The 14,881-nt window shown below is 44.5% G+C and overlaps 1 protein-coding gene and 1 long non-coding RNA gene across 3 annotated transcripts; one reads left to right on the top strand and one right to left on the bottom strand.

The window, feature by feature from the left end:
* The first annotated feature begins 2,786 nt into the window (after window positions 1–2,786).
* Window positions 2,787–13,291, top strand: LOC125514986 (alpha-aminoadipic semialdehyde synthase). Its single transcript, XM_048680387.1, has 26 exons — window positions 2,787–3,274; window positions 4,353–4,445; window positions 4,540–4,803; window positions 4,909–4,995; window positions 5,069–5,198; window positions 5,336–5,509; window positions 5,598–5,677; window positions 5,900–6,016; window positions 6,419–6,494; window positions 6,865–7,036; window positions 7,247–7,343; window positions 7,442–7,605; window positions 7,983–8,037; window positions 8,163–8,303; window positions 9,444–9,725; window positions 9,931–10,011; window positions 10,267–10,332; window positions 10,410–10,527; window positions 10,818–10,947; window positions 11,069–11,148; window positions 11,408–11,566; window positions 11,640–11,898; window positions 12,083–12,191; window positions 12,639–12,800; window positions 12,898–12,967; window positions 13,058–13,291. Exons 2-26 carry the CDS (start codon window positions 4,425–4,427, stop codon window positions 13,111–13,113), a joined length of 3,150 nt encoding a protein of 1,049 aa, XP_048536344.1. The 5' UTR covers window positions 2,787–3,274; window positions 4,353–4,424; the 3' UTR covers window positions 13,114–13,291.
* On the bottom strand, window positions 8,319–13,707 carry LOC125514987. 2 transcript variants are annotated; one of them, XR_007286735.1, is made up of 4 exons: window positions 13,465–13,696; window positions 13,036–13,109; window positions 12,584–12,848; window positions 8,319–8,736 (listed from the first exon to the last, which is right to left on the bottom strand). It is a non-coding gene; the product is annotated as an uncharacterized LOC125514987 (long non-coding RNA). The 2 variants fall into 2 exon arrangements; XR_007286734.1 differs by lacking the exon at window positions 8,319–8,736 and having other exon boundaries at window positions 12,374–12,848; window positions 13,465–13,707.
* Window positions 13,708–14,881: the final 1,174 nt, after the last annotated feature.

A 14,881-nucleotide genomic window follows, 5' to 3' on the forward strand; every position in this document is an offset into this window, starting at 1 on the left:
GTAGTGCGTACTACTCTTACAAGCTAGCTAGGCTGTCTGTATCTGTATGTACTTATCCGCTAGAGACTCGGGTTGAGCCCACGTCCGAAGGCCGTGAGTTCACTCCACTGATCCGCTCCTTTCAAGAATGACGGCAAACGACGACGACACGTGCTTGTTTAGAGCATCTACAGCCGCTATAGTTCCAGCCCTTCAAACACCCGATTAGATGCGTTCATGGACATTAATCGGTCACGCTTTGAATTAATCATTCTGCATCTAAGTCTTATATTTGAACCCTAAATCCAAAAACATGTAAAAGAAATAGTATGTATTACATACTACGTACTACCTTACCTAATCTTCGTCGTGGAGCCCACGACATCAGTGCCGGGCGCCGAATGGACGGACACGTAGGAGGGCTCTGGCTCCTCCTCCCCCTCCTGCTCGACCTCATCCATATAGAAGAACATCTCCTCCTCCTCTGAGGCGTGCTGCGCCTCCATCTCCTGCCGGCGACACAGTCTCGCCTCCGCATCCGACTCCAGGCGGAGGGAATCGAGGATGCCTGCTGCTTCGCCTGCAGATCCTCGTCTCCGGTATCCCCACATCCTCCTCGTCGTCCTCCTCCTCCCCCTCCTCATCCTCCCCCAACTCCTCCTCCGGATCCATTGCATTCGAGGGTAGCCCCGCGATAATCCGGCCTTCGCGTCTTGCCCAGATCTGCTCAAGGAGCTGCAGCCGGCACTCCGGCGATAGAAATGGGTGGCCTCTTATCTGGCGACATGGGGGCATGGCTACTAGTGATGGCGGAGGAGGAGTGGAAAGTGGCGGCAACGATGGCGGACGGGCGGAGGGAAATATGGAGGGATAGGGTTTCGATGCCGGTGGTAACTTAAATAACCGGCTAGGCACTACGCGACCCGTCGGAGCGGCGCCACGCGGCGACATCAGCCTGACGAAGGAGACGAGCTTCGGACCGCCAGGTTTCCGGGCGATTCCGCGTGGGCCTCTAACGTCAGTCCGACGTGGCGAGCAGACACCCCCATATCTGCTCCATATTTACAGCCTGTTTGGTAATTTGAGAAAAAGGGAACGGGAGTTTATAAAAGGGAGTTTACAGAGGGATTAGACTTGGGAAGTGGACTATTAGTCCCAATCCCACGTTTGGTGCTGGTTGGGAATTGCTTTTGGGAATTTGATAAGAAATTAATATTTAAATAAATAAATCATATGCTCCCTCATGTCAACAAACAGGATAAAAGGGAACAAACCAAAGGATCGCTAGCCACCCATGGCCTTTTGATGTCTCTTGTTCACGATCTGCAAGCAAAGGGAGTGAGCAAAATGAAACAAATTGATATGTGTCAGGTGAAGGGAGAAAAATGAAAATAGACAATGGAATACATCTGGATCAATGATGGGAAAAGCTGCAAGGAACCAGAACTTGTTGGCGTCTCCTCTTATACCAGCAGGTCTGTAAGCTGTTGAAGGCTTATTTAACAAGGATTGACGATGATTTTCATGGATTTTTTCGTGTGGGACATGCAAAACGAACGTAACAGTTTTTCTCATTCGTCAATTTCCTTTCCCCAGATGAATTACCAGGCCTCCCCCAGGGAAGAGATACGGGGGAGTTGTCCCCCTCAATTCCCCATCCCCTTCCCTCCTAAACTCCTCTGCCCTTGAACCATACAAGGGATTTTCAGTCTCATGCTGTCTCAATTCCCATTCCCCAGTTTTACTTCCCCCCAATCAAACAGGTTGTTAAGTTATATATGAGGGGTGCCGGTCAGTTCGGATCGTCTGAGACCCGTTTGAGGCATCTGGCTGGGTCAAAATTTCATGACCGATCAGTGACCAAACATTTCATAAGAATTTGAGATGTTCGGCTATAGATGCTCTTATCGATCAATCTCACGCAAGCGTCCGCACGGCACGTACGTACAGCATTGCCTTCTACTTCCCGGCCTCCGGCCTCCTCCTGCGCCTCCAACCAAACCCAGCTCCAGTTCGGCAGTTCCTCGTCGCCATCCACCATCAACGCGATAAAACCCCATCGTCGCGAAAGTGTTCTGGCTCTCTGATCCGGAATAGCCAGTTGGAGCTCGCCGAACAAAAACCGCAATGGTGCGCGCGAGAAAGCAACGCGCCACCGATTGATCTGATCTCGCGCAGCCAGGCACGGCTCTCGCTACCCGGTGCCAATCAAACGAGATGACAGATAAGCCGTCGTAGATTTCTCGCCGGGGTTTTGTGCTATATTCGGCTTCCCGGCCAGCCGCACTAGCGTTATATGATGGTGACGATCCATGGCGCCACGCGGCCGTCTTGGCCCGGCGCCGCCGTGCTGCTACGCCTGGCTGGCTGTTGTGACTGTCTGCCACGTTGGTTGGGACGTAGTAGTAGTACTACGTTTCTGAAGCTTTCCTTCGCCCATGTGAGTGTGACGTGCCCCATTGATCCGATCCGATCCACTGAACTCAACCGGGGCACGGAAACGAGGCGTGGGGAGCTCTGGCGTGGCGTACGTCGTCGTCGTCCTTGTCTTGTGCGAACCATGCGATGCGCAGCACTCCAAGCTAGGCTGTAGTTGACTCGCCGGGCTCGCCCACGTGGGAAGGCCGCGAGCTCACTCCACTCGGCTCCTTTAAGAATGACGGACGGCCAGCGACGACGCGTGCCCGTCCCGTCCCGCCCAACTCATCACCTTTTGGCTTTTACTCATTTTATTTACTTAAAGAAATCAACGGGAATTCTCCCGGCGTGTTTCGATACAAGTTGAAAACACGCTGGCATGGATTTGATAACCGGGCAGAGAGAACCGGTCGAGGTTCTGTGCCAATTCTCTCGGCGGAAAACAACCAGAAGCGAGAGGAGTCTGCCCGCACAGCACGTACTCCAGCATCGCCTTCCAGTTCCCAGCCTCCTCCCGCGCCTCCCTCGCCTCGCCTCGCCTCCTGCATGCGCCTCCAAGCAGACCCACCAGCTCCGGTTCCTTCCTCGTCGCCATCGTCGCCGTCGCCATCCATTCCATCATCACCGTGATAAAACCCGATCTCAAACTCAAAATCTCCTACTACTATAATCTATACTCGTGCCCAAATTGTGCTGTTCTTCCGTCACCCAGCTCTCGGTCCATATATATACAATATACTCCTCGTCCGGCAGCATCTCCTCCCCAGTCCCCATTCCCTGGAACCTCGCCTGCGCGTGCGCCATTGATTCCTCCCGTCCTCGCCTCGCCGTGTCAAGCTCTGCACGCCTTCGTCCCGCGGCTATCCTTGAGTCCCAGGTACGACCGGACCAACCCAGCAAAGTTTTCTTTCCCTTGGGTAGATTTTTGGCCGATCGTGGCTTGGGCTTCAGTTTCCGTGGGTTCGGGGGCGGGTACGGGCGTCCAGGTTTCCGGCTCCGGCCGCGCGCGAAGCAGGCTTCCGATCAGTTCTCCCAGCGAACCGCGCTGGCAGCGGTGGCCGGCGGGTTCGCAGGGGGCGGCGGCACATGAGCATCCATGCGCATTTGCTCGCGGTGCGGGCGGTGAGGCGCCGGGCGCGTGGCCCCGCCGGAGCCTGCCTGCTCACGAGTCGCACGCCGGGTTAGACGGTTAGGAGAAACACGCAAGAAAGGCGGGCGGGGCGGACGGACGGACGGACGCCGGGACAAGCGTGAGGTCGCTGATGTAGCTCACGAGCTGCGTGGCCGCGTGGCTGGCACTGGCTGCGTGCGTGTCGCCGCGGTGCCGTAGCCCGGTGGATGGATCGCTTGAAAACGATGGACAGGCTGCCGTCTGGCCAAGCACTTCAATCATGTTGCCAAGAAAGACTGGCCTTTTTTTGGGTTTGTGACCTGTGATCCTGCTTTGGACCTCGATTGTTTGATTGGACATCACACACGGCCGTGTGATGCTCTGCTCTAGAAGGATCAGTTAACTTTTGGCTCGAAAATTCTAAACTTTACAGTTACCTCTACTTGTCTCATCTCACACTTACCTCTACTACTAGCAAGCAAAAGAGAATGTTGGCCCAAGATTTTTTATTTCATTTTTACGGTTTTTGCTAAAGCACATCTAGATGTGCCCTAGACAGCTTATCTTTATAAATGGAAAAGTACCTTTCGAGTGGCTAGTACCAACTTATTACTCTACTTGGCATGTACCTTCCCTTGAAATAAACATAAGTTTTTTTTTTCATGTGATCATAACTATTTTCACACATGTTTGACAAATGAACAACGTACAAATAACACACACTCTTGATTAACCACCACTAATCTGCAATATGGTAGTATTTGCTGAGGATTCTGTTCGTATGACAGGAATTGTGATACTCTGAATCTAACTGTACTAAGAATTGTGATAACCTGAATGTCAGGCACTCTGTTCATTTTCAGGAGCAGCCAGTGACAGGTTCATGATCGTCGCACCTTAATTGTGCTCATCCTCTATGGGGTCCGAGACAACTGAAGTGCGTCGCTCTATCCCTTTGGTGGTGTTATTGAATTGTCCAGTTTGTGATAATTTCTGACAATAATGGCATGCTTGTTCATTCTCACTCACAGAGAAATGACACCTTGCTGGGCAATGGAGTCATCGGCATTCTCGCCGAGACTGTCAACATGTGGGAGAGGAGGGCGCCGTTAACTCCTTCCCACTGTGCTCGCCTCGTGCTCGGAGGAGGCAAGCGCGAATCCGGCGTGAACCGGATCATCGTGCAGCCAAGCACCAAGAGGATCCACCATGATGCTCAGTACGAGGATGCGGGGTGCGAGATCTCAGAAGATCTGTCAGAGTGTGGCCTCATCGTAGGCATCAAGCAACCAAAGGTAACATTGCAACCAATCACCTTAGATACCCTAATTGACTTTGATTTACAGTTTGCGACGGTATCACGGTTGTGGAAACGTTCTGAGAGGTGTTTCCTTGTGCAGCTGGAGATGATTCTTCCTGATAGAGCATATGCGTTCTTCTCACATACCCACAAGGCCCAGAAAGAAAATATGCCGCTGTTAGATAAGGTAGTTATCATATTGCGCATACACATTTCTGAGGAGGAAATGGCGCGCTAAATTGCTGGTTCCTATTTTTTAGATCATGGAAGAAAGAGTGTCCTTGTTTGATTATGAGCTAATTGTCGACGACGATGGGAAAAGAATGCTGGCATTTGGGAAATTTGCTGGCAGAGCTGGACTGATAGACTTCTTACACGGTCTTGGGCAGAGTAAGAACACTGTTTTGTTTCTCAGTTCATGCCCTGTGTTATGCCTGCGATGCTCCGATTTGCTATCTCGACTTATCATGAAGGACAACTTGTTCTGTCATATGCATTCTGCTAAAGTATTTCCCTTGCAATTTCAGGATATCTGAGCCTTGGATACTCGACTCCGTTTCTGTCTCTGGGGCAATCCCATATGTATCCTTCACTCGCTGCAGCGAAGGCTGCAGTCATCGCCATTGGTGAAGAGATAGCAACATATGGACTTCCATCTGGAATTTGTCCAATTGTATTCGCATTCACCGGATCCGGAAATGGTAATTCCAGTGTTAACTTTCGTTGCCTTCACATTCAGGTTACTGGTTGCAGCACACTTATTCACATTTATAACTTCATATGTCACAGTTTCGCAGGGCGCACAAGAGATATTTAAGCTATTGCCACATACCTTTGTTGATGCTGAGAAACTTCCTGAGCTCTTTGCGGTATTACTCCTTTTGTGCCAGAAGTTTCACATTTAGATTACTTTTGTGAGTTTTGTTTTGTCCCCGTTGAAATGAACGAAATCTCTGCCACCTGCGGATGCGTTGTCTATGCTAGCAAATTTGGTTACTGATTGAGTGGTTATGGGTCGGTATTTGATTATTATTTTTGCAAGTATAGCTTCTTAATATATCTCAGTTTGCTCTATTCCTGAAATTATACAGGGAAAGAGTCTGCCTCCACATCATCAGTCAACCAGGAGAGCATTCCAACTATATGGATGTGTTGTCACATCTAAAGACATGGTCGCACCCAAGGATCCCAGCAGATGTTTTGACAAAGTAATGCACATTTCTTAAGTTTATCAAATAAATGTTGGTTTTTTAGTTTCTAACAGGAAGTGCTAAGGTATAATAACATTAGCATAGATCATTACTCTTAACTGAAATAAAATATTTATCCTGTCATAACACGATACCCTTTTCTCATAATACAATGTCCATCGTTCAACTAATTTGCTGCAAAGAGCTGTTCAAATGTTTTGCCTGTTTACAGTACATTGATCATGCCCTCACATTCCTAATCCTGTTAACCAATCCACTACTGATCTTTTTCGCTTCTCTTAGTAAATTTTGAACTATGGTGTTAGCCAAACAAAATTTTCCATCTCTTCTGTTTTATTAGTATTTCTTAGCTTTTCAATAGCCTGACTGTAAGAAATCTTTCATCGACATTGTCTGTAGGCTGACTACTATGCTCATCCGGAACACTACCGCCCTATTTTTCATGAAAGGATTGCTCCATATGCATCTGCCATTGGTATGGTCCACAACTCATTGCTTTCATTTTATATTGCTCAATTTTGTTACGTTTCTGTATTTTTGGCACAATCTCTAAAACAAGTCTAGACCATAGGATTTTCATCATCTATGTTATTTAGTTATACCAAAAAAGATGTTATTTAGTTATATAAAGATACTAAGCATTGAACTGCATAGCACAGAACAGTGCTGGTTCTAAACTGATGCTGGCATTGATAGAGTTGCTAATGTAATGAGGTGCCGGTTGCAGGGTGTATAGTTTACACTTATAAACCATGGAGATTTCATAAAAAATCTGCTATGTGTTGCAGTAGCAATACTAGTCGTTTAGCCATTATAGTCTAATTTGTATCCGTGCATTTCTACAGTTAACTGTATGTACTGGGAGAGGAGGTTTCCACGACTATTGAGCATTGATCAGTTACAACAGCTGATGAAGAATGGGTGCCCTTTGGTTGGCATTTCTGATATAACTTGTGACATTGGAGGTTCCATAGAATTTGTGGACAAAAGTACATCAATAGAGAGGCCTTTCTTCCGGTAAGAATTTTGGATATTCACTACGGATGCATAAATTTAAATTGCTTGTAATCTTCTGCACATGGCCTATTAATTATAAATAAATAGAACCGTCTCTTGTAAGTACTCTGGAGTAGTACCACACAGATACTTGGTTCTGCTTCTTCATAATTGGTGGTTTTTGCTTAAGCAGTGACTTTTTGACAAATTACCTTGGATATGCAAATCTAGGTATGATACTTCAACTAATTTGTACCATGATGATATGGAAGGCGATGGCGTGATCTGCTTAGCTGTTGACATTCTGCCTACAGAGTTTTCCAGAGAGGTGAGAAATTTATAATAAGACAAAAAAAACTATTTTTGTTGCAGTTCCAATTTGTTGCTATGAGATGACTCCTATTCTCTTGAACTCAAACTCTGCAGGCCTCCCAGCATTTTGGAGACATATTATCTAGATTTGTTACCAGCTTGGCCTCAGCTAAAGGACTGCTGGAGCTTCCTTCTCACTTGAGAAGAGCCTGCATCGCATATGCTGGCAAACTCACTCCTCTGTATGAGTATATTCCTCGGATGAGAAAGACTATGATGTAAGTTTCAAATATTTCTCATCATCACTGTCATAATTCTGTGTGATAGTTTCGGAGGACATGTATTTCTGTTCATTCTCTGAATCCTTGAGATCCCATATATATTTTATAAAGGGAACAAAATAGGTAATCATACTGGACAGTGGGCAGGATGTAGTTCCAGTCTGAAGTGATATGTCTATCTTTCTACCATGTTTCAGAATATTTTTTCAACATTGTGTTTTTTATTTTATTTGCTGTTTGTTAGCATTAGTTATGTTTACAGTACCACAGTTTTCTGGTCATGACTGATGACTGGTACTGTAAATATTTACCATCTCCGAGCATGTTTACTGCCTATAATCTCATTTTAAACATTTTGTTTTGCTCTTATGCAGAGAATTGCCACCAACTCCAGCGAATTCATTGCCTGATAAGAAGTACACCACCCTGGTTAGAAATATAATTCTCTAATATTGTGGTGCATTTTTTTAACTAAATCTTTTGGAACTTGCATATGGTCTGCTCTATAATGACTTCTCAGTTGCCTCCTAACAATTTGTCGATCAATGAAACAGGTATCTCTCTGCGGTCACCTCTTTGATAAGTTCCTTATAAATGAAGCTTTGGACATCATTGAGACAGCTGGGGGCTCTTTTCACTTGGTTAAATGTGATGTTGGACAAAGCATCGACGATATGTCCTACTCAGAGCTTGAAGTAAGCAATAAAATTTCTTACTGATATGAACTATTTTCAGTACGAAGAAAACACAACATGCTGTCTCGGGTTTGGTAGTTAACATTTAGTTTTTTTAGAGAAATTATTTTCTACAAGCTACATCAAAAGACTTATAGTCAAGGTCTCAAGGAGGCTAAGATGGCCTAGCAAAAGACATCTCGTCAGTTGTCACAGAATTAGACTTCTCATTCTCTTTTGCATCTAGGAAAAGTGTGGAACTGATAGTGATGGATGGTAACTTATGTTTGGGGCATGATGGATGGTAACTTTTGGTGTCCATTTTTGATCAATTACTGAGCATAATAAAAAGTAAATAGTACAAATAATTGAAAGGTGTCCAAGAACATCAAAGGAAAGAAGTTGGATCTAACAGCTTTTGGACCACCCTTGCCCATCCCTATCGGATCATCACCTAATAAAAAGACAAAAATAAGAAGAAGAGATCAGTACGTCTGGGCAAACATAGCCCTTTACATATTTTGCACTCAATCATTGAGTGGGTTATAAATGTTCAGTCTCTACCCCCTTCCTGTGCCTACCAGAGTCTTCCGAGCTCCCACTTCAACTAACTGGAAGCTTGGACTGCCATGAATCAGTTTGTGATCCCTTCCTTTCATTTCCTTTCCTTTTTGAGCTGTGTTCCTTTAAATGATTTTTGGGCATTCTCTTTGGTGTGCTAGTTTTTAAGTATTTTTGCTACCGCAGCTCCTCTAGTGATTCGAGGAAGGAAGAAACTGAATGGCTCTGTTTCTGGGAGCATTTTATTTCTTTTGAACAGTATACCTTTGATTCTTAGCTTCCTTCTTAATATGCATGTACTACGTTTTGACCCCACTATTCTGGCATTTGAATACAGCAGATATTTAACAACATGTTGAAATTTGTCTTTTTTCTTATAACGTTAGGAACTCTTCCGCAGAAAAAAAGTATCAGGACTCACAGGTCTGATACATCATATAAACCTACCTTAATAATTAACATATGTACTCGATGCAATGCATGTTGGATTATAAAATATAAAGATGTATTTTAACTTTTAGCACCCCTCACCAATTCATGCCTTTAAAGACAACCTTGTTTGATGTTGTACTGAAACATATGGTGCATTTCATTCTACAGGTAGGAGCAGATGATACGACTACATTAGACAAGATCATCGATTCCTTGACTTCTATCGCTAATGCGCACCGTGGAGATCCTAATGCTGCCGAGATATCTCTAAAGATAGGAAGAGTCAGCGAATGCGGAATTGATGACAGCATGGATAAAGTAGGACCAAAGGTTTTAATCCTTGGAGCTGGGAGAGTTTGTCGGCCAGCTGCTGAGTTTCTAACATCTTACCAAAACATCGACCAAGTACATGTTGTCGTGGCATCTCTGTATCAAAAAGATGCAGAAGAGGTGAGTCTCACAGTACAGTGCGCTCCTTAGCTCTTATGCAAACTTTAGTTGCAAAAAAATGTGTGTTAATTTTATCATGTTTTTCGATATTAATAAGCTTTGGAAAATTCATTATGCTGTCATTTTTGTCCAAACCGAATATGTATTTGTAGAATTCAACCATTAGTCCGTGACTTATCTCATGTTTTTGTTTCTCTGCATTCAGACAGTTGACGGAATAAAGAATGCAACAGCAGCTCAGCTCGATGTTTCAGATACTGAAAGTCTTTCGAATCTTGTTTCACAGGTATTTTAACTCTGATATTTAATTTCTCTAGTGAACAAATACTCCTACTAGTACTTTTCATAGTGTCTTACAGTGAGCATAAGAGGCCAGACTTCTGTCACAAATAAATATACCCAACTCCGTCGGCATTCCTAGGTTAACTTTTCATGTACAAACCTTAAATGTTGCAGTTCAGGATAGAGACTTCTACTCTTTCTTGTCAAGAGAATGCATAATTTATTGCAGATTAATAAATGATTGGAGTTCCTCTTACAGGTTGATGTTGTAGTCAGCTTGCTGCCTGCTAGTTTTCATGCTGCCATTGCAAGAGTATGCATAGAGGTAAGCTTAAACCACCGCTGGTGCTATATGGAAATTGAGGAATTGCTTCAGCTGATTGAGTTACATTTCCCTGATAGCTCAAGAAGCACTTGGTCACAGCAAGCTATGTTGATGATTCCATGTCAAAGTTGGAGCAAGTTGCGCAAGGAGCAGGGGTAACTATACTCTGCGAAATGGGCCTTGATCCTGGCATAGGTACTTCCTAAATATAATGACCAGCATATATATATATATATATATATATATATATATATATATATATATATGTAGATGGAAATGATGTGCTCCCAGATGTACACATATTAATTGTCAAGACATATTGGCCACCTTTCTGTGAACTGGTTAGGTGCATCCATTTCAATATGAACCACAATTAGACAGTGCTAAAAATTGTCATTGAGTATTATGTGATGAACAAAACGCTCTTTCATCATGGAGCAACTTTCCATGAGAAAACAAGCTGTAAATATATTTCCTGTACACAGATCACATGTTGTCAATGAAAATGATTGATGAAGCACATGCTCGGAATGGAAAGATAAAGGCGTTTACATCTTTCTGTGGTGGACTTCCATCTCCAGCTGCCGCAAACAATCCACTGGCTTATAAGTTCAGGTAAATTCTACAATCTCTGTGACTAGCAGTATGACAAGGTATCCAAGTCTGGAGCTTGCGGCACATTATTGCTGAAACAGTTTTGACCAGGAATACTAATGGTTATGTTCCTCGTTCTTAGTTGGAGTCCAGCAGGTGCCATCCGAGCTGGAAGAAATCCTGCCGTCTACAAATTTCTTGGAGAGATCATCAATGTAGACGGTAAGTTAGTCTCGCCTCTCATCAATGTGTACATATAAACTGTTGGCAGTCCCTTTCCATGTCAAGGAATGTGACAGGGTATTGCAACAGCTAAACAATGATATATTCTGCATGCAAACTGTCTAGTGACATAGCGAATACAGATTCAGTTACTACCTTTTATATGAGGAAAAGGGTCCTGTTTTTTTGGGAATACAGATTCAATTATTACCTATTAGTATATATCTTCGTTGACATCATTTACTTAACACTTCCATAGGCAGTAAATTATACGAGTCAGCAAAGAGGCTCAGATTACCGGAACTTCCAGCTTTTGCTCTGGAACATTTGCCAAATCGAAATTCCTTGATGTATGGAGACCTGTATGGGATCTCCAAAGAAGCATCTACCGTATATAGGTCCACTCTTCGTTACGAAGGTAAGTATTGATATATTGTTTTTTCACCGAGTCATTCCTTTTGCACTGGGTAATATTTTTGGCATTTGCGCAGGATTTAGTGAGATCATGGCTATCCTGGCAAAAATTGGGTTCTTTGATGCTGAAAATCACCCACTGCTACAAGAAACTAATCACCCAACATATAGGATTTTTCTCAATGAACTCCTTAATGTCAATAATATCTCCACATCTGACACAAAGATAAACGGTGAAGAGTCTGGAGGACATGATGATGAACTGATTTCAAGACTCATGATGCTTGGGCATTGCAAAGAAAAGGAACTAGCTGTCAAGATACTCAAAACCATCAAGTTAGTTTCTGATCCCTGTGCTCTATGAGTTATGCCATTGTTTTCAAATTTCATCTCTTGTACAAACTGTTTTAGTACCATTTTGGTCATGTCATCTAATATATATGCAGTGACTACTATTGCAAGAAATAATTTAAGAGTATGTTAGGAACAATCACATAATAACTGCTCTCACATCTGCTAGGTTCTTGGGGCTGCATGAGGAGACACAGATTCCAGAGGATTGCTCAAGTGCATTCAGTGTTATTTGCCAACGAATGGAACAGAGAATGGCCTATGGCCACAATGAGCAGGTGGGGCATATTATCTTGCTCTAAGTTACTTAAGAGGCATAAAAACAGAGTAGTGCATCTTAAAATTGCTATGGTACAAAGAAATGTAGCAGATGCATTACTCTGTTTTTATGCCTCTGTGTCTGTGAACTCTGTTTTCTTATCACGTAGAAGAATCACAGAATGTTACTTAAGAGGCAAAAGATCTCAAGACTAATAGTTTCATTTCTCATTTTTTGAAATAATCAACTGTGAATTTGGCAGCATGCACGCACAAGACTTGTCAGTATGGTAGTAGATTGATAGTTTAATGACCAACCTGAACTTCTACATCTCCTATTGCTTTCCAACACCATATATCTCATAAGTCATTTTCATCAGGCTCACAGAAAAAGCTACAGAGATTGGCTTACTTGGACCATTGGAGTTACTGATGCACTAAACGTGTGCTTGTGTCCCATAATTCAGGATATGGTACTGCTCCACCATGAAGTCGAGGTGGAGTACCCCGACGGGCGACCCGCGGAGAAGCACCAAGCTACGCTGCTGGAGTTCGGAAAGACCGAGAACGGCAGGTCCACCACCGCCATGGCCCTCACCGTCGGTGTACCGGCAGCGATAGGAGCCCTGGTACTAGTGCACTCCAAGCACAACACATCACACACATACATCCTGCACCTGCATCAGAAAGAAACATGTGTTAATTTGTCCCCATCTTCTGTTGCAGCTCTTGCTCCAGAACAAGGTTCAGAGGAAAGGGGTGATCCGGCCTCTGGTGCCGGAGATCTACATCCCAGGTGAGTGCAGAAGCAAATTAACAACTCTGGTGATGCTTATGAGTTATGGCTAATCCTGAGAGTCTGACCTGTGTGTTTGCGGCTGTGAAGCACTGGAGATCTTGGAAGCGGCGGGCATCAAGCTGATCGAGAGAGTGGAGACCTGAGAGGATGTCAGGATAGGATGAGAATCCACCGAGTATATATGCTGCTGCAACAGAGGCAGTGAGTAAATAAAATGATGATTCTCGCCGTTGTAAGTCAAATGAGCGAACTGTATGTATATATGTGACTATCTATTGTATATATATACCAAATCTGTCGCCGGTTGATTCGGTTGGTGAACTTCCTACTCTTCATTATACTACATTGCCAACGAGAGACCCCGACTAGGTCTTCTTCTCCGGCGGCGGCGACCGCGAGCACGCCGTTCTCGCGGCGCCGGGCGATGGTATACTCGTCGGCGTCGACCGGCCGGAGGAACCTCCGTCCAAGAAATGGGGAATGGGGGTAGTAACCTGGATGCCGGTCTTGGAGAGGCCGGGGAAGCTCTATGGAGCCGACGCGCACGCCCCGGGAGCTTCGACGATGCCCGCCGATGCCATGGGCGCGTTGTCCACGCCGCCGCCTCCACGGTCAGCTGGCATCTCCCTCCGGCGCCGCCACAATTTCCTTCTCGGCTCTTTCCGGGAGGCGTGTCGTGTCTGATACCAGCCATTTCCAGAAGAGAGGGGGAAAAAGATCATCGTAGATTCCTTTCTTATTGGGCTAAAAGATCATCGTTTCCCCCCTCTCTTTTTCCAGCGTTATTAAACGGGCCGGCCCGTGGCACGTTTAGCACGCTGGGCCGCATATTTTCCAGCCTACTGGGCTATATTTTAGGTATATTGGGCTGTAATTTAGATCATATCGGGCTAAAACAAATGGGCCGTGCCGTGTCGGCCCGCGTGCCCAGCCTCTAGACCAAGGCATGGCCCAAGGCGTGCCGCGTGCCGGGCACGGCCCGTTTAGCCTGTGCCGTGCCTGGCCCATGGCAGGCCTTGCCGGCGTGCTCATGGGCTGGCTTGATTGCCCAGCCCGTTTGGCCAGCTATACCCGAGAGCACATGCTCCTGGACCCAAAAATAATTTTTCAAATGTCAAAAATCAAGACAAATTTTTTATGTGATCTTAGTCACACCCAAATGCTACATACAAATTTTGAGACAAAAAGGTAAAGCATTTTGACTTGTGCAAAAATAATAATTTTGAAGACCAAATGTCTCCTCAATTTTATTTTTTTCACCAACGAAACATTGTTGCACCATTTCACACAAAATTTGTCAAACATGCTTGCGACACTAACACGAACATCTACAAAAAACAGATTTTTTTTACTTTTTTTAAAGCCCCTCCAGAAATTTATGATGATTTGAGAGGGGTGTTGTGCCTCCCGGGAGCATATGCTCCCGGATGAACAATAAATTAAAAAATGTAAAAAAAGTCGGAATTTTTTTGTACATGTTGGTGTTAGTGTCGCAAGCATGCTTGACATACTTCATGCGAAACGGAGCAATAGTGTTTCGTCGGTGAAAAAACAAAATTGGTGTGACATTTGGTCTTCAAATTTTATTTTATTTGCACAGGCCAAAATGCTTAACCTTTTTGCCTCAAAATTTGCAGGTAGCATTTGGATGTGATTAAGATCACATATTTTTTGTCTTGATTTTCTTGACATTTGAAAAATTATTTTTGGGCCCGGGAGCATGTGCTCAAAATTTGTGTCTTGGTTTTTTTGACATTTGAAAAATTATTTTTGGGCCCGGGAGCCAAATTGAATTTCCGGCAATGTTGCTGATTTATCTTTCCAAACCTACACCATACATAAATGCTATTTTCAGAGTCGTGGAAGTGCTCAAAATAGGTTTGCTTCCTAGGTTAAAATGTTGAGGTTCAT

Source organism: Triticum urartu, chromosome 6 (genome assembly GCF_003073215.2).
Source record: "Triticum urartu cultivar G1812 chromosome 6, Tu2.1, whole genome shotgun sequence".
Taxonomy (NCBI): Eukaryota; Viridiplantae; Streptophyta; class Magnoliopsida; order Poales; family Poaceae; genus Triticum; species Triticum urartu.

Coding starts and splice junctions, on each gene's coding strand:
- LOC125514986 (XM_048680387.1), top strand. CDS start 4,425: ATGGGGTCCGAGACAACTGAA. Junction 7,037..7,246: donor ATAGAGAGGCCTTTCTTCCG/GTAAGAATTTTG, acceptor ATGCAAATCTAG/GTATGATACTTCAACTAATT. Junction 9,726..9,930: donor ATCAAAAAGATGCAGAAGAG/GTGAGTCTCACA, acceptor CTCTGCATTCAG/ACAGTTGACGGAATAAAGAA.